The sequence below is a fragment of the Pituophis catenifer genome, unplaced genomic scaffold (genome assembly GCF_029215685.1).
Source record: "Pituophis catenifer annectens isolate HBS135680 unplaced genomic scaffold, rPitCat1.0.hap2 SCAF_8, whole genome shotgun sequence".
NCBI lineage: Eukaryota > Metazoa > Chordata > Lepidosauria > Squamata > Colubridae > Pituophis > Pituophis catenifer.
Window position 1 is genome coordinate 5511572 of NW_027256888.1, and position 23407 is coordinate 5534978.

The 23407-nt window shown below is 43.3% G+C and overlaps 1 protein-coding gene across 1 annotated transcript in view; it reads right to left on the reverse strand.

The window, feature by feature from the left end:
- Positions 1-755: 755 nt before the first annotated feature.
- DTHD1 (death domain containing 1) overlaps positions 756-23407 on the reverse strand; it is a 40779-nt gene continuing 18127 nt past the window's right edge. The window contains exons 5-10 of the mRNA XM_070948898.1: positions 19384-19628; positions 15898-16062; positions 14694-14983; positions 6569-6810; positions 4785-4842; positions 756-1060 (exon numbers count right to left, since the gene is read on the reverse strand). Of these exons, the coding sequence (XP_070804999.1) occupies positions 756-1060; positions 4785-4842; positions 6569-6810; positions 14694-14983; positions 15898-16062; positions 19384-19628 (1305 nt within the window). The remainder of the gene's footprint in view (positions 1061-4784; positions 4843-6568; positions 6811-14693; positions 14984-15897; positions 16063-19383; positions 19629-23407) is intronic.

The window sequence follows — 23407 nt, forward strand, 5'->3', positions numbered from 1 at the left end:
ATAAGCTAATTCTATTTTACTATAAAGCTACACCAGCAGAATCTCCACATGTTGATTCACCTCCTGAAAGAGCTTCCATTTTAACCCTGACTTGTCCCTCCACTCCCAAATCCACTTAGGAAGAACATTCAAGAATACTTCCTTCTTTGCCCCTACAGAGACCTGACATTTACCGTATTTTTCGGACTATAAGACTCACTTTTTTGTCTCCCAAAAGGGGGTGAAAATGTCTCTGCGACTTATAGACCGAATATTGCCAAAGCCCCACCCACCTGCTGGCTGTTTTTTGGCCTCCCCATGCCCCATTTTTGGGCCTTTTTTTCGGCCTTTTTCAGGCCTTTTCGGCCCATTTTGGGGGCTTTTTTCAGCCCATTTTTGAGGCTTTTTCCCAGCCCATTTTCAAGGCCTTTTTCAGCCCATTTTCAAGGCCTTTTTTGGCCTGTTTTGAGGCTTTTTTGGCCCGTTTTCAAGGCTTTTATCGGTCCATTTTTGTGTGTGTGGAAAAAACAGATTTAAAAAAGCCAAAAAAAAAAAAGTGCCAAAAAAAGCCCCCAAAATGGGCCAAGAAAAGGTCTCAAAACTGGGCTGAAAAAAAGTCTCAAAACCGGGCTGATAAAAGCCCCCCCCAAAAGGCCCAAAATGGAGTATGTGGAGGCCAAAAGCTTTTTGTTGTTGTTTTCCTCTTCTAAATTTAGGTGCGTCTTATAGTCCGAAAAATACGGTACTTCAATCCGGCCCTACAATTGCATCCCTCCCTACCGATGAATTTTCTTCATGACGTTTTGGTTGGTCCACTTGAACTGGAGATGTTGAGCCAGATCATTCCGGCCAATTTTGCAGAGGTAGCGAGAGAGAAGCTTGAGCTTGTCAGCGGACCTGGGAAGACTCCGTCTCCAGAAACACAGAAGCTCGTAGATCTGCTGGGTGAGGTTATCAGGACACTTCAGTCTAATGAACTGAAGAGTGCTTCGGTGGAGAGGCAGGTATTGGGCGAGAAAGTTGGCATTCTCTTCCGACAGCTCTTCCGACAACCAGTACAGCAAGTTGTCCCACATGACCTCTGCTAGTCAGAATATTTATAAAGAGATGGAATTGAATGCAATTAATAACAATAACAATAACAATAATAATAATTTGCAGCAAAATTTCACAAACTGACTACCTACAACGCCATGACCGTGTTGCTAAGATCATTCACTGGAAATTGTGCCAGAAGTTTGGATTTGAGTACAGCAAAAACCACTGGGAACATCAGGTTGAGAAAATTTTAGAGAATGAGAAACTCAAGATCTTGTGGGACTTTAGGATTCAGACTGACAGGCACTTGGTCCACAACACACCTGACATAACAATAGTTGAAAAGAAAAAAGGATGGTTCATTGACATTGCAATACCTGGTGATGCACGGATTGAAGATAAGCAGCAAGAAAAAAATCACAAAGTACCGGGACTTACAAATTGAAGTTGAATGACTGTGGGAAAAAAAATCGTGTGTTGTCCTGATTGTAATTGGAGCCCTTGGAGCAATACCCAAAGGGCTACCTCACTATTTAGAAATTCTAAATTTACCGGACTTGAACATTTTGACTCTACAAAAAACCACCTTACTCAGAACAGCTTACATCCTCCGACGATACCTTAACAGTTCCTAGGTCCTTGGTTAGGACTCGAGCTGCTGAGCTATTAACCAGCCTCAAAGGCTGTGAATCTCACTAAAGATTAACCAATAATAATAATAATAATCACTGAAGACACAGGGCACATGACATGGATTTTGTTGCATTCTTATACTTGTTAATTAACATAGTTACTTTGGTTTTTTTTAAACAATTTGATCTATTTTTCTCTCTTTGAAAATGGTGATAAGGTGTGGGAAGTTAGCACCCAGCCCTCTCCTAGGAAAATGAAATATTTTAGGAAATATTAAAAGGGCAGAATATTTCCCCTAAAAGGGAGGCAGAAACTCAGCCCCCCGCCCCCCACTTTGTTAAAGGGCCATTAAGGTCTGAGCCAGTCCATTCTACATAACAAAGATCTACCTCCTTCAGGCAGAGTCATTTAATTGCCCTTCATTGCATTACCCAACAAGAATCAACCAAACACAGCACACAGACAACCTACAAAGCTAGCCATGACATCTGACAGCAACCAGTCAGGATACTCTTCCTGTGCTCCAGGAAGTTCAAAGCCAGAGAGGGTATAAAACCCAGGGACTCTCAGCATCTCTTCCCTTTTTGCCCAGGATCTCAAGCCATGTGATCCTGTTCATCAATAAACCTTCTTTCCAAGCAACTTCCATGAATCCAGTGTCTTTTTCCCCACTTGGAACTGAACCCAGAAGGATATTTCTTCCAACACTAAATTGGAAATATTAAAAAGGCAGAATATTATATTTTCCCTAAAGGAGAAGCATGTTTTTAAAGACAAACTCAGAGCCTCAGCTCCTTTCCCTGCAAGCAGATATTTTGGTGCCAACCTATCTACAAGACAAAGGCTGGGCCAACTTATCTACAACACAAAAGACATGGCTCTCAGGACATGATAGGATTAGCCCTCACTCAAGATCCAAACCAGGACAAACCCATTAAGCCATAATAGGAATTGCCCAAAGTCCCTTCATTACATCATCACCCAGCAAGGTTCAACCAGGCCTGGGAGACTGACAACCAATCAGAGTGTCAACTCACAAAGCATCCCTGATCTGCTCTCCAGTTGCCATAAGCAAGGGGGATGGGAAAACCGGCGAAGCAGCATGGCAGCCAAAAAACAAAAGCACATTCCAGACATATCTCTAAAGGCTGTCTCCCAGGGTTACCCACAGCGGGCGGAGGGGAGTGATCTCTACAACCCGTGAAATTGCTCCATTGGCGAATGTGATTGATGACACACCCTGGAGCGGGAAGGGGGAAACAGGATTATGCCTGGGTTGTAAATTACGTGGGGTCAGAGTTGGCTTAAATTGGAACGTGCGGACACGAAGCTCCTAATAAATAATTGGATTTTTTTTGAAGCTTGACTTGACCTAATTGAAGCTCACGATTTAATTAGGGCATCTGTCGGAACCCTGACACAGAGTGCATTCCTTACACAGGAATAGGAAGCTGCAAGGCAGGGTCCAAGAGAGGGTATAAATCTCTCTCACCCATGCCCAGGACTTCAAACCATGTGGTCCTGTCCACCATTAAACCAACTTTCCAAGCAGTCTCCATGTTTCCAGTATCTTTCTCCCCACTTGGAATTGAACCCAGCTGGACATTTCTTCCAACAAAGGCTTATCAAACCTTTGCAGACTGGAACGGGGGAAAGCTTTTTCTCTTATTGCTTGTATGGATTGACTGATAGCTTCTAAACATTTCTGAACTGCAAAGAGAATTTGTAAGAGGGCCTGTCCGGACGATGTTTCCTGATAAGAGAACTGCTTGTGAGCGCTAAATTGACATCTGGTTTGTCTCGTGAACTCCAAACAACCTTTTTCCTTATTAACATCCCCAAATTTACATCTCTTCTGGCTTCACATTTCATTTTAATGAACATGTGTGGTATTACGGGATACAGATATGTAACACGTTTGATTAATTTTTTTTTCCAGTTTTTCCCCGCAATGCCATCATCTGCTAAATAACTAATTCCCACCACACTGTCAAACTATTTACTAAGACTGTATTACTACTACACATCTTCCTATTTACCTATCCCCTTTCTATTTATGATTATAACCTTGTTGCTTGTATCTTTATGATTCATATCGTTTTATTTAGTGTCCCAGTATGATTTATGTTGCTTATTTAGTATCCTATGATTATCCGTATGTGTGGTATCTTATGATTCATGGTGAATGTATTTAGGATGACTATGATCATGATTATCATATATCTTTCATGTACACTGAGAGCTTATGCACTGAAGACAAATTCCTTGTGTGTCCAATCACACTTGGCCAATAAAGAATTCTATTGTATTGTATTGTATTGTATTGTATTGTATTGTATTGTATTGTATTGTATTGTATTGTATTGTATTGTATCGTATCCTATCCTATCCTATCCTATCCTATCCTATCCTATCCTATCCTATCCTATCCTATCCTATCCTATTCTATTCTTCCCTTCCCTTCCGTTCTACTCTACTCTGTTCTACTCTACTCTGTTCTACTCTGTTCTACTCTACTCTACTCTACTCAGTTCTATTCTATTCTATTCTATTCTATTCTATTCTATTCTATTCTATTCTATTCTATTCTATTCTATTCTATTCTATTCTTCCCTTCCCTTCCCTTCCCTTCCCTTCCCTTCCCTTCCCTTCCCTTCTGTTCTACTCTACTCTGTTCTACTCTACTCTACTCAGTTCTATTCTGTTCTATTCTATTCTATTCTGTTCTGTTCTGTTCTGTTCTGTTCTGTTCTATTCTATTCTTCATTCTATTAACTCTTCTCTTCTCTTCTCCATGTAACTGATTTCTTATGCAAAGGAGAAGTTATTCTTGTCCTGTCCAATCATCTTTCCTCTTGATTCTCTTTGATGCCTTAGCTATACAGTGAAATGTAAGCCAAGGTCTGGGTTCCCTCTTTGAATGAGAGGAATTCCTTTTTATCAGAACATTCTAATAAATTGTACAAAATGATCTTCCTGTCTCGGTCTGTCTCATTGGAAAAGGTGCATGCCGAGGCACGAGCCTAAAATCCTACAAATATTCTCCTTTATTGGAACTCCCTAGTGCTGTGAGGCTCTTAAATGTATAGGGTTGAGCTGTATGCCCTTTGGGGGGGGGCGGTATCAAACGTTACCTGATATATCTGTTGAGATTCTCTTTGTGCTTTGTGGGCGGCTGATCAGTTTCTCCTTCTGTTAAGGTGGAAGATATGAAAAGAAAAAGAAATATTACTGGGGGTTATTAAATGAACCAGAGAGAGACCTCTGCAGAGACAATCAGGGGGATTCCTTTCCTTTCCTTTCCTTTCCTTTCCTTTCCTTTCCTTTCCTTTCCTTTCCTTTCCTTTCCTTTCCTTTCCTTTCCTTTCCTTTCCTTTCCTTTCCTTTCCTTTCCTTTCCTTTCCTTTGTCTCTCCCTTTCCTCTCCCTTCCCTTCCCTTCCCCTCTCCCTCTCCCTCTCCTTCTCCTTCTCCTTCTCCCTCTCCCTCTGCCTCTCCCTCCCCTTTCCCTCTCCCTTCCCTTCCCTTCCCTTCCCTTCCCTTCCTTTCCATCCTTTCCTTTCCCCTTCCCCTTCCCCTTTCCCTTCCCCTTGCCTTCCTTTTGCTATTTTTCCTTCCCTTCCCTTCCTCTTTTCTTTCTTCCTTCCCTTCCCTTCTCTTTCCTATTTTTCCTTCCCTTCCCTTCCCTTCCCTTCCCTTCCCTTCCCTTCCCTTCCCTTCCCTCCCTTTCCTATTTTTCCTTTCCTTTCCTTTCCTTTCCTTTCCTTTCCTTTCCTTTCCTTTCCTTTCCTTTCCTTTCCTTTCCTTTCCTTTCCTTTCCTTTCCTTTCCTTTCCTTTCCTTTCCTTTCCTTTCCTTTCCTTTCCTTTCCTTTCCTTTCCCTTCCCTTCCCTTCCCTTCCCTTCCCTTTTTGATTAACTGTGTCATTTAATTACGTGATCAGGACTGAAGTCCTCTTAACTTCCCAAAAACTCTTCAAAGAATAAATAACATCCTGGCCTTCCCAATAAAATAGATTTCAAGCCAGACCTTTGCAGCCTAAATTAAACAGTAGCTGAGGTGCCCTTGGTGCTCTCTGAGTCTCCTTCTTTTCTTACAGACGTTTCATGACCCAACTCGGTAACATTATCAGTTCTAGTAAGGACTGCTGTTTGCTGTCAGTTTATATTCTGGGGACTTGCCTGTCTGTGTGGGTGGGGGAGTCTTAGGGATTCATTGGTCGGGCTGTTTGCTGATGGCTCTTTGACAGTTTCTTGATTGGGGTATTGCTTACTTGATTGTTGGTCTGAAGTTGACCTTGGAGTTAATGAGTGCTGATTACTGGTGGAGACATTATGGGATGCAACTAGGCAGAGGTGGGTTTCAGCAGGTTCTGACCAGTTCTCCAGAACCGATAGCGGAAATTTTGAGTAGTTCGGAGAACCGGTAAGTACCACCTCTGACTGGCCCCGCCCCCATCTATTCTCTGCCTCCTGAGTTCCAGCTGATCGGGAAGAAATGGGGATTTTACAGTATCCTTCCCCTGCCACGCCCACCAAGAAACACACACAGAACCCGTAGTAAAAATTTTTTGAATCCCACCACTGCCGCTAGGGAATATTACAGTGGTGGGTTTCAAATTTTTTTACTACCGGTTGTGTGGGCGTGGCTTGGCTTGGTGGGTGTGGCATGGCTTGGTGGGCGTGGCTTGGTGGGCGTGGCAGGGGAAGGATACTGCAAATTTCCCATTTTCTCCCAATCAGCTGGGACTCAGGAGGCAGAGAATAGATGGTGGTGGGGCCAGTCTGAATTTTTACTACCGGTTCTCCGAACTACTCAAAATTTCCACTACCGGTTCTCCAGAACTGGTCAGAACCTGCTGAAACCCACCTCTGGAACATTACTACAGATTATAACACCCTCATGTTAAGAAACAGCTCACCTTTGGCAAAGTCAGAGCCAGCTTGCACAGGAGGGAATCTTGCTCGTGATCTTCTAGCGGAAGAGATTCTACGTGGTTGAGGGCAGCGTCTTTTGCCACTTTGTAAAACAAGGCCGTTCCTTTATAATGGGGTGAACTGTAGTTACCAAATTCATCCACTTCCTTGATCCGAAGAGCAAGCCGGGGTTTTCTTTGAGCGTGAAAAGCAAGCTTGTAACTTTTTCCATAGGTGTTCCCGTCATCTGCACAGGTGAGACACAAATGTTAAGCTACCAACTACTCAATTTAGAAAAAAAAAAACCCACAAAAATATAAAAATGCGATCAATGGATTTAATTTGGCACAGAAACCTTCCTTCCCAGGGGTGAAATTCACTTACCTTCCCTAACGGTTCACAAACGTGCGTGCACCTCAAAGCCTTCTGTGCATGCACAGAGGCCGAAAATCGTCACAAAAAAGGGACGTCGTGACGTCCGCATGGGTGGGTGGGGCATCGTGCATTCAGCCCTACCGTATCGCGCGATCCGGTAGGAACCGGATGAATATCACCCCTGCTTCCTTCCTGTTTTGAATCTCCTAAAACAGATGGTTGATTTAGTCTGGTTTGTGAGATCGAAGCAGTTGCTTCCAACTCAATGTAAGAACAATTGTTTTGGTGTTGTTGTTTTTTTAAAGAATTCATAGAAAAGTCTGCTCCCTTATTCCCCCAAATCAAATTGACCATCCAAACAGGATCCACTAAATCCAGACACCTGGAATTAAGGAGAAACTTTCTAACAGTGAGGACAATAAACCAGTGGGACAGAAGTTGCCTTCAGAAGTTATGGGTGCTCCATCACTGGCGGTTTTAAAGAAGAGACTGGACAGTCACTTGTCTGAAATGATATAGAGCCGTGATGGCGAACACTGTACACAGCATATATGGTGTACCCAAGCGAATTATCTCTGACAGGGGACCCCAATTTACCACCCGATTCTGGAAGCTTTTCCTACTGCAGATAGGAACAGATCACAGTGGAAGGGGGGGGGGTGTTGCGATTAGGACTATATACATGGTGATACAAGGTGATGGATGAGACACAAGGAGGGAGGGAAACCTGGGGTTTATGGAGCAGATGATAAACGGAGTTTATCATTTTTCACTCAACATCTATGGCAAGTGTGCCCGAGGTAGCATGCAGAGCCATCTTTCCAGGCACGCAAGCTGTCACCCAACTCACCTGGTGTCAGCACTTCAAGCTGCATTTACTCTAGTGCTGATATAAGAAGGAGAAGCGGAGGCGTCTGGAAAGGGACGTTTGACTTTTCACCTACTTATTTTCCCTGGAGATAATATCCCCTAGGAGATGGGATGGGAGGAGGGAAATTCCTTTGAGCTGAAGCAGTAGATTAGGGGTAGAGTGACTTGGAAGATGGCCAATGAGTGCAGAGGAGTGGGGAATGGAAAGGGAGGGTTTTGGGTCTGGAAGTCAGTGTTGGCTGCGATGGAGTCGGAGTTAAAATGTCGTGCTTAATAAATGGGAGTTTTTCATCAAAGACTTTGTTTCAAATGCAATTTATTTGAGACAACCTCGAAACCTGACACCTGGAGCTGAACATACGTGAACTCCCCAGCTGGTGTTCAGGAAAATTGTTTCCTGATTTCCAGTGGGCTCAGAAGGCCCGAAAATTAGCTGGCCGATGCGCGCATGCATGCTGGAGCTGAGCTAAGGCAATACTTGCGTGCCCACAGATATGGCTCTGTGTGCCACCTGTGGCACGTGTCCCATAGGTTCGCCATTACGGATCTATTTATTGTATTTTATTTTATTTTTATTTATTGGTTCGATTTATATGCCACCCTTCTCCGGAGACTCAGGGCGACTTACAATGCGTTAAGCAATAGCCTTCATCCTTTTGTATATACCTGCTTAGTAGGGCTTTCAGGCCCCCCTAAGCGGTGTTATTTTTTATACAAAGTCAGCTTATTGCCCCCACAATCCGGGTCCTCATTTTACCTACCTCGGAAGGATGGAAGGCTGAGTCAACCTTGAGCCTGGTGAGATTTGAACTCGCAGTAATTGCAGGCAGCTGGTGCTACTTAACAGCACTTTAGTCTGCTGCACCACCAAGGCTCTATACCATCTCAGACAAGAGCTTGAGCTGGCGGCTGTCCTAGAAAACCTCCAAGGTCCCTTCCAGATCTATTCTGATCGATTGACCTTAATTTGGAAAGATACCGTAATTTAAATACACGGTTTGGAAGCCAGCTTTGACAATCTAAACTGTATGCGGGATCCACACAGGCTTTGATTCAATGGGAACATCCCTATTATTTGCCTCTCTTTTCATAAAACGGGTTTGTTTGTCTCTCCGTGTAACATCAGTGCCTGTTCCTTGAGCAAACAATGACTTATGAGTGATGGTACACGAAGCTCCCCGGAGTATGGCTGAATTTCATTACCTCTGTAATTAAAACACTACACTGTTACAGTTAGCTGGGGACAAACTCTTGCTCTTAAAGTCATCCCCATACCACAACTTTCTGGGGGGGAAATTGTTCCTGGGGGGGGGAGAAATCCTGCTTTGAGCAGTTCCAACTATGGGGGGTAATCCAGGAGAGATCCAATCTAAAAAGAAGGAGAAATTTCCTGACAGCAAGAACAATGAATCCATGGAATGGTTTGCCTTCAGAAGTTGTGGTTTTTAAGAAGAGATTAGTCAGCCATCTGTCTGAAATGATAATAGTGTCTCCTGCTCACATAGGAAGTTGGACTAGATGAGTTTTGAGGTCTCTTTTCTACTCTGTTATTCTGTTCTCTTCTGTTCTAACTGCTAATTACACAAGGAGCTGCTGATACGGTTCTACAGAGGAATTATGGAGTCTGTCATCTGCACCTCCATAACTGTCTGGTTTGGCTCTGCAACCCAACAAGACAGACACAGACTTCGGAGGATAATCAGAACTGCAGAAAAAACAATGGCTACCAACCTGCCTTCCATTGAGGACCTGTATACTGCACGACTCAAAAAGAGGGCTGTGTAAATATCTACAGACCCCTTGCATCCTGGACATGAACAGTTTCAACTCCTACCCTCAAAACGACGCTATAGAGCACTGCACACCAAAACAACTGGACACAAGGACAGTTTTTTCCTGAATGCCATCGCTCTGCTAAACAACTAATTCCCACAACACTGTCAAACTATTTACTAAGACTGTATTACTATTCTTCTTCTCATCCTTCCTATTACCTATCTCCTTTTTCTACTTATGACTATAACCTTGCTGCTTGTATCTTACGATTTATATTGTTTTATTTAACTTCCTAGTATGATTTTGATTGCTTATTTAGTATCCTATGACTATCACTAAGCGTTATATCTTATGATTCGCAATGAATGTATTGATGATGACTATGATCATAAGTTATCACTTATATCTTTTATGCACACTGAGAGTTTATGCACTGAAGACAAATTCCTTGTGTGTCCAATCGCACTTGGCCAATAAAGAATTCTATTCTATTCTATTCTATTCTATTCTATTCTATTCTATTCTATTCTATTCTATTCTATTCTATTCTATTCTATTCTATTCTATTCTATTCTAATTGATATTAAACATCAGCACCAGGAATAATGGGATAGATTGTCTCCTGAGGCAACAATTTGGTACTTCCTGGGCCTATAACCGACCAGCCTCCAAAATGGACTGTTATTTTATCCCTGTGATCTTTTTTCTTTTAATTAAACATAAAAAATTCAGTGTCTACATAAACAGTGTGTTATCTGGGTAGAAGTAATTTTGAGAAAAAAAAATAATAATAGTAATATTCATAACATTAATAATGATTACATATTAGAATAGAATAGAATAGAATAGAATAGAATAGAATAGAATAGAATAGAATAGAATAGAATAGAATAGAATAGAATAGAATATTTATTTATTAGTTCAATTTATATATGCCGCCCTTCTCCGGAGACTCAGGGAGGCTTACAATGCGTTAAGCAATAGCCTTCATATTTTTGTATATACCTGCTTAGTAGGGCTCTTTGGCCCCCCCGAGCGGTGTTCTATTTTAAACAAAGTCAGCTTATTGCCCCCACAAACCGGGTCCTCATTTTACCTACCTCGAAAGGATGGAAGGCTGAGTCAACCTTGAGCCTGGTGAGAATTGAACTCGCAGTAATTGCAGGCAGCTGGCAGCTAAGTACTACTTTAACAGCAGCAGTTTAGTCCACTGCACCACCAAGGCTCTGAATAGAATAGAATAGAATAGAATAGAATAGAATAGAATAGAATAGAATGGAATGGAATGGAATGGAATGGAATGGAATGGAATGGAATGGAATGGAATAGAATAGAATAGAATAGAATGGCCAAGTGTGATTGGACACACAAGGAATTTGTCTTGGTGCATATGCTCTCAGTGTACATAAAAGAAAAGATACGTTCATCAAGAATCATAAGGTACAACACTTAATGATAGTCATAGGGAACAAATAAGCAATCAAATCATATTAGGAAACAGTCAATATAAATCTTAAGGATACCAACAAGAAGGTTACAGTCATAATAACAGTAATATTTACAATAATATTTACCATTTTAGTGAACCATCTTTATATAATTAGTCATTCTTTTATGCTTTTAAATTTATAACTTCTGTTTCTGTTAGTTAGCCATTGATAAAACAAATCCCATGTTAAAAAGTATTCAGTTTCTTCCTTCTCCTTAATTTTAAGTGTTAATCTATCCATGTCTGCACATTCAAATATTTTTTTTAATACATTTTCTTCTGTAGGGATCTCTTTGTTTTTCCACTGTTGTGCAAACACAATTCTAGCCGCTGTTAACACATATAAAATTAAATATGTATTCCCTTTATTATATTTTTATGGGAAGATACCCAACAAAAACGATTTCAAGCTGGCATCAAGGTTACCTCATTTTTTTTGGAATCTAGCTGTTGGGCTAAGAATGGTGTCTTGTCAATCCATTGGACACCACCCCTCCAAAAAAATGAAGAAAAAAAAAGCAGGGGAAAGAGATTTATTCAAACATCCTCTTTAGACATGTGGCGAAAACAGATAAGCCGAAAATAATGCAGCCAGGCTGTGAGGAAGAGATTGGTTAGGCCTCTTTTTTTTTTTTTTTTTTTTAAAAATCATTTTCTGATGGATGTGGTTTATCTGGCACTAGCCCCTTTCACCCATCAGATAGATGGTAGAGCTGGTGTTTTGTTACAAGCTGATTACACTTTGTGTTAGCAATGACTGGACTGCGTTCTCCTTGTGTGTCGATTGTGGTTTGCATGGATTTGATTCGCCCATGATTCTTTCTCATTGTCGGCTGCCTTCATTGTCTTCTCTCTCCCTTTCAGGTGACACACAAAAAAAGAGGGTTATAAATCCAATTAGATGTAATCAAAATTTAGGACAAAGATATGGAGGGGTTAAGGGAGAAGATATGGAGGGGTTAAGGGATAATACTAAAAAGCAGAGACATCACCCTGCCAACAAAAGTGCGTATAGTCAAGGCTCTGGTTTTCCAAGTTGCAATGGATGGCTGTGAAAGTTGGACCATAAGGAAGGCTGAGTGCCAAAGAATGGAGGCCTTTGAAGATGCTGGAGAAGACTCCTGCGAGTCCCTTGGACTGCAAGGCTATCCAACCGGTCAGTCCTAGAGGAGATCAACCTTGGCTGCTCTTTAGAAGGCCAGATCCTGAAGATGAAACTCAAATTCTTTGGCCACCTAATGAGAAGGAAGGACTCCCTGGAGAAGAGCCTAATGCTGGGAAAGATTGAGGGCAAAAGAAGAAGGGGACGGCAGAGAATAAGGTGGCTGGATGGAGTCACCGAAGCAGTAGGCGTGAGCTTCAATGGACTCCAGAGGATGGTAGAGGACAGGAAGGCCCTGGAGGAAAGTTGTCCATGGGGTCACGATGGGTCGGACATGACTTTGCAACTAACAACAACAACAACAACAAAGGGAGAAGGGATTGTCTTGATGGCCTGTTCTTTAAGGTTTTTGAGTTCACTGAAACTCCTCCATCCTTCAGAACTGTGGACCTTTCGGGACTGACTAACCCTAAGAGATTTAAATCAGAACCAGCAGAATGTCTGTTTGTATGTTTATTGAGTTTATCATGTTTATTCTGAAGCCCCAGTGATGAAATGGTAAGCGACAAGAAAATAAGGAAGACTGAAGTAAACGGTTTTCTTGTTTTTCAAATAAATGCCTCACATATATATTTAGGAAGCACAGACTTATCTAATCCAGAGGTGGGCTTCAGATCCTTTAGCAACGGGTTCGGTTCCCCGTTACTGGGTGGGGGTTGCCATGGTGGGCATGGCCTAGTCAGCCGCCTGTACCACGGCAGGGTGTATGTGTGTTTCACCCTCCCCAGGCTCCGGAGGCTTTTCTTGAGCCTCCGAGAGGGCGAAAACTGCTTTCCCCGGGGTCTGGAGGCCCTCCAAAGGCCAGAAACAGGCCCGTTTCTGGACTTCTGGAACTTCCAGGAGGCCCATTTTTCACCCTCCTTTAGCTCCAGAGCGTTTCCTCGAGCCTCAGGGAGGGGGAAAACTGTTTTCCCCCGGGGTCTGGAGGCCCTCCAGAGGCCAGAAACAGGCCTGTTTCCGGACTTCCGGAACTTCCAGGAGGCCCATTTTTCACCCTCCTTTAGCTCCGGAGCGTTTCCTCGAGCCTCAGGGAGGGAGAAACCTGCTTCCCCCGGGGTCTGGAGACCCTCCAGAGGCCAGAAACAGGCCCGTTTCTGGATTTCCGGAACTTCCAGTAGTCCATTTTTACCCCTCCCAGACCCTCCGCGCGATCCCTGCATTTACTTATTTATTTATTTATTTATTAATCAAATTTCTATACCTCCCTACTCCCGAAGGACTCAGGGCAGTGAACAGCCAAGATAAAATACAGATAATACAAATATTAAAAAAATCCCTTAAAATTATTAAATATTTCGGCCGAAACACAGATTAAAACACCCAATTTATAAAATCACGAATTAAAAAATTTAAAAATTTAAAAGATGGGAGTTAGGCCAGGCCAGCTTGCTGAAATAGAAAAGTTTTGAGAGCACGGCGAAACGTGCGTAGGTCCGGGATCTTCCGTATCTCTGGGGGGAACTCGTTCCAGATGGTAGGTGCCCCCACAGAGAAGGCTCTCCCCCTGGGGGCCGCCAGTCGACACTGTTTGGCTGATGGCACCCTGAGGAGCCCCTCTCTATGGGAGCGTACTGGTCGGTGAGAGGCTATTGGTAGCAGAAGGTGGTCTCGTAGATACCCCGGTCCGATGCCATGGAGCGCTCTAAAGGTGGTAACCAAAACCTTGAAGCACACCCGGAAGACCACCAGGAGCCAGTGCAGCTCGCGCAGGAGGGGGGTCACATGGGAGCGCCACGTCGCTCCCATAACCACCCGCGCGGCTGCATTCTGGACCAGCTGGAGCCTCCAGGTGCTCCTCAAGGGGAGCCCCATGTAGAGAGCATTGCAGTAGTCCAAGCGGGAAGTAATGAGAGCATGAGTGACCGTATTTAATGAGTCCCGATCCAGAAAGGGACGCAACTGGCGAATCAGGCAGACCTGATAAAAAGTCTTGGAATAATATATACCCTGATAAAAATACTTGGAATGATGAATGGGCGGCGTGGAGACTCCTGGGAAGGGTGGGGCAGGGTGGGCGTGGCAAGCCAGGGATGGCATTTGGGGATTCGCTGAACATCGGCAATCCTTGGCTAAAGGATCTCCCAAACCCTGCTGAACCCTCAGGAGTCCACCCTTGATCTAATCTGCATATTTGGGGGAGGGGATACTGTGGTGATTTGTTCCTGCCAGTGCAAAGTGCACATCTGAACAGAACTTTAGCGCTAGAACCGATTAAGATCCTATAAATACCAGGAGCCGTCAATCATAAAACCCATAAATTCACTAATTCACAAAACAATGGAGTGCTTATTATAGAGAAATGACCGAATAAGTTGCTCACACACAAAATATCCCTGTCAAGAAAGCAAAACTGTTTTTTTCTTATCTTTGAAAGTCTCATTTGTAAAGTCCAAACAGCAAGACCGATAGCCTGCAACGATCTGCGGAATGGAATTTTGAATGATTAAACTTGATTTACCTGAAGCAAAAATATTGCCACTGAATCTAAAGGAAACCTGCTCTCCTTCCCTCATCTTAAATGTCTTGGAAGGTTCTGGAGGGCCGCAATATCCTTCCTCACGTAGAGAATGCAGCTCCATGCTTAATTCTTTAGAGGGAACCAATAAGACAAGGATCTTGTAAGGGTCGTCTTTATTCTGCCACAGTACCACCTTCACCATGACGTTGTGGATGGCGTGTTCCAGATTCTGAATAAACTGAACGAGATGTCCGTTGTCCATAGCAGAAGATAAGCGGATGATAATAAATCTGCGTAAAGATGAAGACTAGGATGGTGACAAAGCAAAGAAAACACTGGAGTAGGATTTCACCCCTGATCTGTACTGATGTAAAAGTTGAAAATGGATGGAATGATCTCCTCTCTCTGATCGTACTTCCAGAACTGAAAGAGGATAAATACCGTGTTTCCCCGAAAATAAGACCGGGTTTTATATTAATTTTTACTCCAAAAGACGCATTAGGGCTTATTTTCTGGTTAGGTCTTATTTTGGGGGAAATACGATACCAAATGCATCCATCTGGCTGACAATCTTAACTGGGGCTTATTTTAGGGGTAGGCCTTATATTACGAGCATCCTGAAAAATCATGCTAGGGCTTATTTTCTAGCTGGGTCCTATTTTCAGGGAAACAGGGTAAATGTCATGCTGCTTTCACAATCAATGGGTTCGATATTTTGGAATGTCATGTAGGACAGGGTAAATCAGTGGCATCCCATTCATCTACACTAGGGGTGTCAAACCATGGGGTGCTTAGATCTGGCCCACGGGGTCAACCTAGAAACACCAAAGGACCAGCCCGCAGTTTCTCTGCCAGTGAAAAGAGAGCTTGCGAGGGCTGTGCACAGCCCTCCTGAGTTCTGTTTTCTCTGGCAGAGGGTTGCAGGAAGCCATCCCAGTCAAAAACGGAGCTTGTAAAGGTCGCATGTGCCCCCCTGAGCTCCATTTTTACTGGCAGAGGGTTGCAGGAGGTTATCAAAAATGGAGCTCCAGAGCTTGTTTTCACTGGTAGAGTGCTAGGGCCACCACAGGCACCCCCTGACACTAGTGACATGCTGGCCATTCCCACCCTGGCCACGCCCTGAGGTCAAACACAATCCTGATGCAGCCCTCAATGAAATTGAGTTTGACGCCCCTGATCTACACGTTTGACGAATCCATCTCACCTCTCTAAGGGTTCGTCTAAGTCAAATGACACAAGACCGTTCCTTGCATTTCGCACGGCGATGTCATCCAGTAAAATCCATTCTTCTTCACTGTTTCTGTAGCCCAGGACTTTCAGTGGTTCCTTCAGGTTCTCCCTGTGTTTTCTTGGGGAGGCACTCAGACTGCTGGAAAAATCACAAAGGTAGGGTAAAGAATATACCTCCATACATACTTCTGTCAGCATTCTAGTGCTGCCATAAAGAGAAGAAGAAGAGGCTTGACTTTTCACCTACTTATTTTCTCTGTAGATAATATCCCCTAGGAGATGGGATAGGAGGGGAGACATTCCTGTGAGTTGAAGTCAGGAGATGGGGAGACTGACTTGGAAGATGGCCAATGAGACGCTGAGAATTGGGGAACGGAAAGGGAAGGGTTTGGGGTCGGAGGGTCAGTTTCGGCTATGATGAAGTCGGGGACAGATCGTTGTACTCAATAAATGAAAGATTTCATCAGAGACTTTTTGTTTGGAAATGCAATTTATTTGAGACGACATCGTAACCTGACAACTTCTCTGTTTCTTCCGCTTTACTCATCTTCTTACTATTTGGGTTTTGTGATCCAAAGCCAATTTTTCTTTTGAAGGAGACCTTCCTAACCTTACCAACTAGAATTTCTTTAACTGCAATGAATGTGTATTTCTTTCATGGCCCCAGTTTTCAGCTTTCAAAATGTCCCAGCCAGAAAGACTAAAGAGAAAGTCAGCTGGGGATTTTAGAATGTGAAAACTGTTTTGGTATATTTTTAATTAAATTTTCATTATAGATAAAGCCAGATACACTGGGGGGGGGGGATTGAAAGGTTTCTACAATTTTTCATTAAAATTATACAAAGACAAAAAAAAAAAAACACCCTCTACCTCAGAAAGATTGCTAAGAAGTTACAATTGACTTTTAATGAACTTAAGTTGCTATTGTTCAAGTTGGCAATGCCTGACAGATCATAGGTCAATATATACCCTGTTTTCCCGAAAATAAGACCCAACCAGAAAAGAAGTCCTAGCATGATTTTTCAGGATGCTCGTAATATAAACCCTACCTCCAAAATAAGCCCCAGTTAAGATTGTCAGCCAGATGGATGCATTTAGTATCGTATTTCCCCCAAAATGAGACCTAACCAGAAAATAAGCCCTAATGCGTCTTTTGGAACAAAAATTAATATAAAACCCGATCTTATTTTCGGGGGAATGCGGTATTAATCCTCTTTCAGTTCTGGAAGTAGGAGCAGAGAGAGCAGATCATTCCATCCATTTTCACCTTTTACATCGGTACAGATCAGGAGTGAAATCTAGCAGGTTCTGACTTATTTTCAAGGAAACAGGGTAGATGTTTAAATCAGTTTTCTTCATCTTTTTCCTCCCTAAATGCATTAAACTACATCTCCCATGATCATTAGCTGGAATAATTTATGGATCCCAGGATCATTAGCCAGCATAACCTATGGTTATCCCGGTTAGAGATACTGAGAGTTACGATCCATACAACTGAAGGACGTCAGATTACCAATAGAAGAGAACATTTGTAGCTCAGGGTTGAACTGTGAGGTCCTTGCTCTTGGAGCTTGGTTGTTTTCTTACAGACATTTCATTACCCAACAAGTAACATCATTAGTGCTAGAAGGGAGTAGCTAGTAAGTCCAAAAATGCTAGAGAATTCCTGGAAACCTGGCACTCAGCCAAATCAGCCATCAGCAGGCATATAGAGACAAATAACATCTACATACTATTCAAAAGAGACAATCAAAAAGTTAAAAGACTACAATGCCTCCTAACAATCAATCAACATCTAGATAAGCAGAGATTAACACGAAACAGTAAACAATATCACCATCAGGGACCTACCAACTCAAACTAATAACCAAACAATAAATACCAGCCTAATCAAGGAACTACCAAGAACATTGCCACCAAGACTGACAGGACAAGCCACTGGTATATAAACCCTATTTCCTTTTAGCACCGGTGATGATATTACCTAGTTGGGTAGTAAAACATCTGCAAGAAAATAACCAAGATCAGAGTGTACCAAGGACTCCACAGGATATTAGATTGTGAAAAGCTTACATAAATATGATGTAAAGTTTCCGAAAGATGCCCTAATTAATTCATGAGCCATGAGCCAAACTTCAAAAGAAATACAGTCATTTATTAGGAGCACCATTTTGGCAATATTCGAATGCAGTTAGAACTAATCCCATGTAGATTTACGTTCCCCTATGACCCTGTCTCTCCCGTTCTCCCTGGCCATGTCATAAATCACATTCTCCAATTAACCACTTTGGCTGGCTGTGAAACCCAACACCCTCCTACTGATTGTGGTAAGAAAGCATCTATGGAATGCAGCTTCAGTTAGGGAAATCAATCAGCTCTACCAGTTCTCCCTCCCTCCTGCTCATGGCAACTTGAAAGCTTTGCAAGTTGACATATGCATATATATGTATGTGTATGTGTATGTGTATGTGTATGTGTATGTGTATGTGTATGTGTATGTGTATGTGTATAACCCCTATGCTTCTGCCTACCAAGATCCAATCCATAAGCAGCACATTCATTTCCTTAACATCTACAAAGTTTTGTTTCCCTAGTCTAGAACAATGTTTTCTTAACAGTGCTTCAGGCCATGTTCTAGTCCAGTGATGGTTAACCTTTTGGGTGCGGAGTGCCCAAAGCGCCTGCGCACACACATGAATGCAAATGCCCAAACCCCCAAAATGCAATGAAAGCACCCCCCGTGCATGCGCTCCATGCCCCGTTTTGGGCCTGGAAAGCGTCCTGCACCAACCTGCACTCCGTTGTGCATGCACCTCCACACCCATGCATGTGGATGTCCCCTGTATGCGCCCTACCCCCTGCGCATGTGCAGCAGAGACCCAAAGACCAGCTGGCTGGCAGGAGGCGTGCACTCATTCGCAGTGTAGCTGGTGTTCCACCTGTGGCACGCATGCCATCGGTTCACCATCACAGTTCAAGTCTCTCAACATCTTGAGATGTTAGAAAGATTGCCTTCTCTCCACAGTTAAATTTGAAGAACCGAAGAAGACAACAACGGCAAATCATTTATGGATTCTGGGTCTACCTGAGCATTTTCCAAGAATGAGTCCCTTTGTCAGCATTCTGATGCTGCCATAAAAAGGAGGAGACAAGGCTTGACTTTTCATCTACTTATTTTCTCTGTAGGTAATATCCCTTAGGAGATGGGATGGGAGGGGGCATTCCTGTGGGTTGAGGTCAGAAGCTGGGGAGACTGACTTGGAAGATGGCCAATGAGAAGATGAGAATTGGGGAACGGAAAGGGAAGGGATTGGGGGTCAGAGGGTTAGTATCGGCTACGACGAAGTCGGGGCCAGATCTGTCGTACTCAATAAATGGAATATTTCAGCAAAGATTAATTGTTTGGGAGTGCAATTTATTTGAGATGACATCGAAACCTGACACCCTTCTTATTTCTCACCGGAAATTAAGAGTGCTTGCAACTGTGGGGATAGAAGCACTCGTCGCTCTTCCGGCATCTGTCTCAATACCCTCTCTTCGTTTTTCTTGATTTGGAGGGCAAGGTAGGACCACAGTGATAGCTCTGTTGAATGGCAGAGATGTAGAATATTCCAGGTGGACCAAAGAGCTGGTTGACATGACTGAATGATATTCATCATGTTTTGTTTTCAATATTGAAAGTGTGGATTGATCAATCGGCTGCACCTGCATAGAATTAATATTAATGTTATTAGATTAGGTTAGATTAGAATTCTTTACTGACCAAGTGTGATTGGACAAACAAGGAATTTGTCTTTGGTGCATATACTCTCAGTGTACATAAAGAGAAAAGATACATTTGTTAAGAATCATAAGGTACAACACTGAATGATAGTCATAGGGTACAAATAAGCAATTACGGGCATGATTATCATTATCAGCTCTCATTCAAGATATTGTGGAAAGCCCCCCTCTCCTAGAATAGTGAAATATTTTGAGGAATATTAAAAAAAAAAAGGCAGATTATTATATTTCCCTAGATGAGAAATGGAGAAACATTTTTTTTTAGAGGCAGGAAGCAGCCCCAGTCTCCCTGCCCCCCCCAAGCAGAAACTGAGGAGGCCAGCTTTTAGAAATGGAGATTTGTTAATCCATTCAAGACAGGATAGTTTGAAACTCCCTCCAGCAAAGTCTAAACAAAGGCAGAATGGTAGGATTAGCCCCTCCCCCAAGATCCAACACAGGACAAAGCCATTAAGCCACACTAGGAATTGCCCAACTCCCTTTCAGAACCAAAGCCACTTCACTGCATCACCCCAGAGCATTCCAAACTTCAATTAGCTCAGACAAGAGCCTAGGATTTCCATTTCCTCTTTTGCCTATAGAGCCAGCTATGATCCCTACATAACCCCTACATGACCCCATAGGAATCTAACAACAGCCAATAGAATATTAAAGGACATGTTCTTGTGTCAACTCGGAAAGCATCCCTGGCCTGCTCTCGAGTTGCCATAGGCAAGGGGGATGGGAAAACCGACGAAGCAGCACAGCAGCCAAAAACTAAAGCACATTCCAGACATCTCTCTCTCAAGGCTGTCTCCCAGGGTTATCCACAGCGGTTGGAGGGGAGTGATCTCTACAACCCGTGAAATTGCTCCGTTGGTGAATGTGACTGATGACACACCCTGGGGGGAGGGAGAAAACAGGGTCATGCCTGGGTCGTAAATTACGTGGGATCAGAGTTGGTTTCCCTTGGAACGTGCAGACATGAAGCTCCTAATAAATAACTGGATTTCTTTTGAAGCTTGGCTCGAGGCTCATTATTTAATTAGGGCATCCGTCGGAAGCCTGACATCTTGCACAGGAACAGGAAACTCAAATAAAAAAGCCCAAAGAAGGTACAGCCATGGTGGGATTCAGCCAGTTCGCACCACTTCGGGAGAACCGGTTGTTAACTTTCTGAGCAGTTTGGTGAACTGGTTGTTGGAAGAAATCATTAGGGCAGAGAACCGGTTGTTAAATTATTTGAATCCCACCACTGGGTACAGCCCCCTCTCCCACTCTCAACTCCATTTTGAGAGCTGCCCAGAATCACACGTGATTGATGGCTTTGCTTCATCAATAAACCGTCTTTCCAACTAGCCTCCATGTTGTTTCCAGCTTCTTTACCCCAGCTTGGAACTGAGCCAGAGGGATATTTCTTCCAACGGTAGTTTTGAATATTTGTTCTCAGGGATCACTGGATCAATGGAATGACGAAGGAGCTTTACAAGAACCAACGGATGGAAACTAATCAAGGAGAGAAGCAACTTAGAACTCAGGAAAAATTTCCTAATGGTGAGAACAATCAACCAGTGGAATGGTTGATCTTCAGAAGTTGTGGGGGCCCCATCACTGGACTGGGCAGCCATTTGTCTGAAATAGTAACAAGCAGGGAGTTGGACTAGATGATCTCCAAGGAGCCCTTCCAACTCTGTTATTCTATGTTATGTTCTATCACACACCGCATATCTCACACCAATACACCAAAATAATAAAATTAAATCTTCACGCAGGGAGGCCCATATTTCCCTAAAGGTCATGCTGCTAATTGCAATGGGGATGGAGCAGAATTCTGGAATGCAAGGAAGAAAAAAAGGTTTTCTACTTAATTTTCGTGCTAGCTGGTTAACAGAAGCATAATTCAATCCTTGCGCCAAGATGAATACCAAGGATAATGAAGGAGGACATGAAACACTGATTCAATTTCTCTCATTAGCCAAGGCAGAGATGTTTCTGCAGGGATCCTCATTAAATCTCCCTTCTGGATACATTTGAAAAAGCCTGCTATACGTTGGACAACGTTTGCAGACAAAATAGAAAAGTTTGAGCAAATTATGGTATAATTTTTAGTTAGAACTTAGATCAGGAGTTAGCAACCTTAAACCACGCAAAGAGCCACAAAGGTCCTAACCAGAAGCCCTCTGAGGAAGCCCCCCATTCAATTCTGGAGATGACTGGAAGTCCAGTTCCCCCACCATAGAGTCTCTTCCTAGCATGGTGTCCTTTTTCCTCTACCGACCTGAAGTCTGGTCCCCGTTTCCCCCCCCCCCCCCATAGAGTCTCCTCCTAGCACGGCATCCTTTTTCCTCTGCCGACCGGAAGTCCGGTTCCCCCACCATAGAGTCTCCTCCTAGCACGGCGTCCTTTTTCCTCTACCTGTCCTAAGTGAAAGCCCTACCAATTGTGGAACTGACCAGCAACAGGGAGCTGCAACAGAGGGATGAAAGAGCCACATGGGGCTCCAGAGACGTGGGTTGCCGACCCCTGACTTAGATCTAAATAGTACGGATTTAAGGAAAAAAGGCTGTCTCAAAACTGATGGAATTATGCATGAAAATTTAAAAACATATACTTAACAGTCAAAAAAACCCAATACCAAAACCCCTAGAAATTTTTTATGGGGGGGGTCGAACTGCAGGGAGTTTTGGGGGTGAGGGTGGGGATATCCATCATATTTTGAATGAAAACCCTGTGGCATAGAAGTTGATGACTGGACAACAGAAATGGATTCTCCAAGTCTCCCTTATCACTAAGAGACTGGTCCATCAACATAGGAAAGACAACTGATGGTTTTAATTACTCAGTGGATTCAAGACCTGATATTACTTTGAGTTGATTAATCAGCCGTTTATAAACATTGAGTATATATATCACTATGATGTTGAAATCAGCTTTTAATAGTTATGCTTGTTGGATGTGCTAAGAGTTATGATCTGAGAGAGTTAAGAGCCGTGGTGGTGCAGTGGTTAGAATGCAGTAAAGGTAAAGGTTCCCTTCGCATATATGTGTTAGTCGTTCCCGACTCTAGGGGGCGGTGCTCATCTCCATTTCCAAGCCGAAAAGCCAGCACTGTCTGAAGACGTCTCCATGGTATTGTGGCTGGCATGACTACATGCCAAAGGCACACAGAACGCTGTTACCTTCCCACCAAAGGTGGCCCCTATTTTTCTACTTGCATTTTTTTACATGCTTTCGAACTGCTAGGTTGGCAGAAGCTGGGACAAGTCATGGGAGCTCACCCCGTTACGCAGCACTAGGGATTCGAACCGCTGAACTGCCGCCCTTTCAATTGACAAACTCAGCATCTTAGCCACTGAGCCACCGCATCCCTTGGAATAGACTAGACTAGACTAGACTAGACTAGACTAGACTAGACTAGACTAGAATAGAATAGAATAGAATGCAGTATTGCATGCTAATTCTGCCAACTGTCTGTAGTTCGATCCTGACTGGCTCAATGTTGACTCAGCCTTCCATCCTTCCAAGGTCGATAAAATGAGGAGCCAGATTGTTGGGTGCAATGAGCTGACTCTGCAGACCGCTTAGAGAGGGGCTCTAACAGGGGTGAAATCCGACCGGTTCAGACAGGTTTGGGAGAACCGCTAGGGATTATTGGCATTGGTTCACCAAACCGGTAGTAATCACCCCTCATTGGCCCCATTCACCCACGCCCGGCTGGTCAC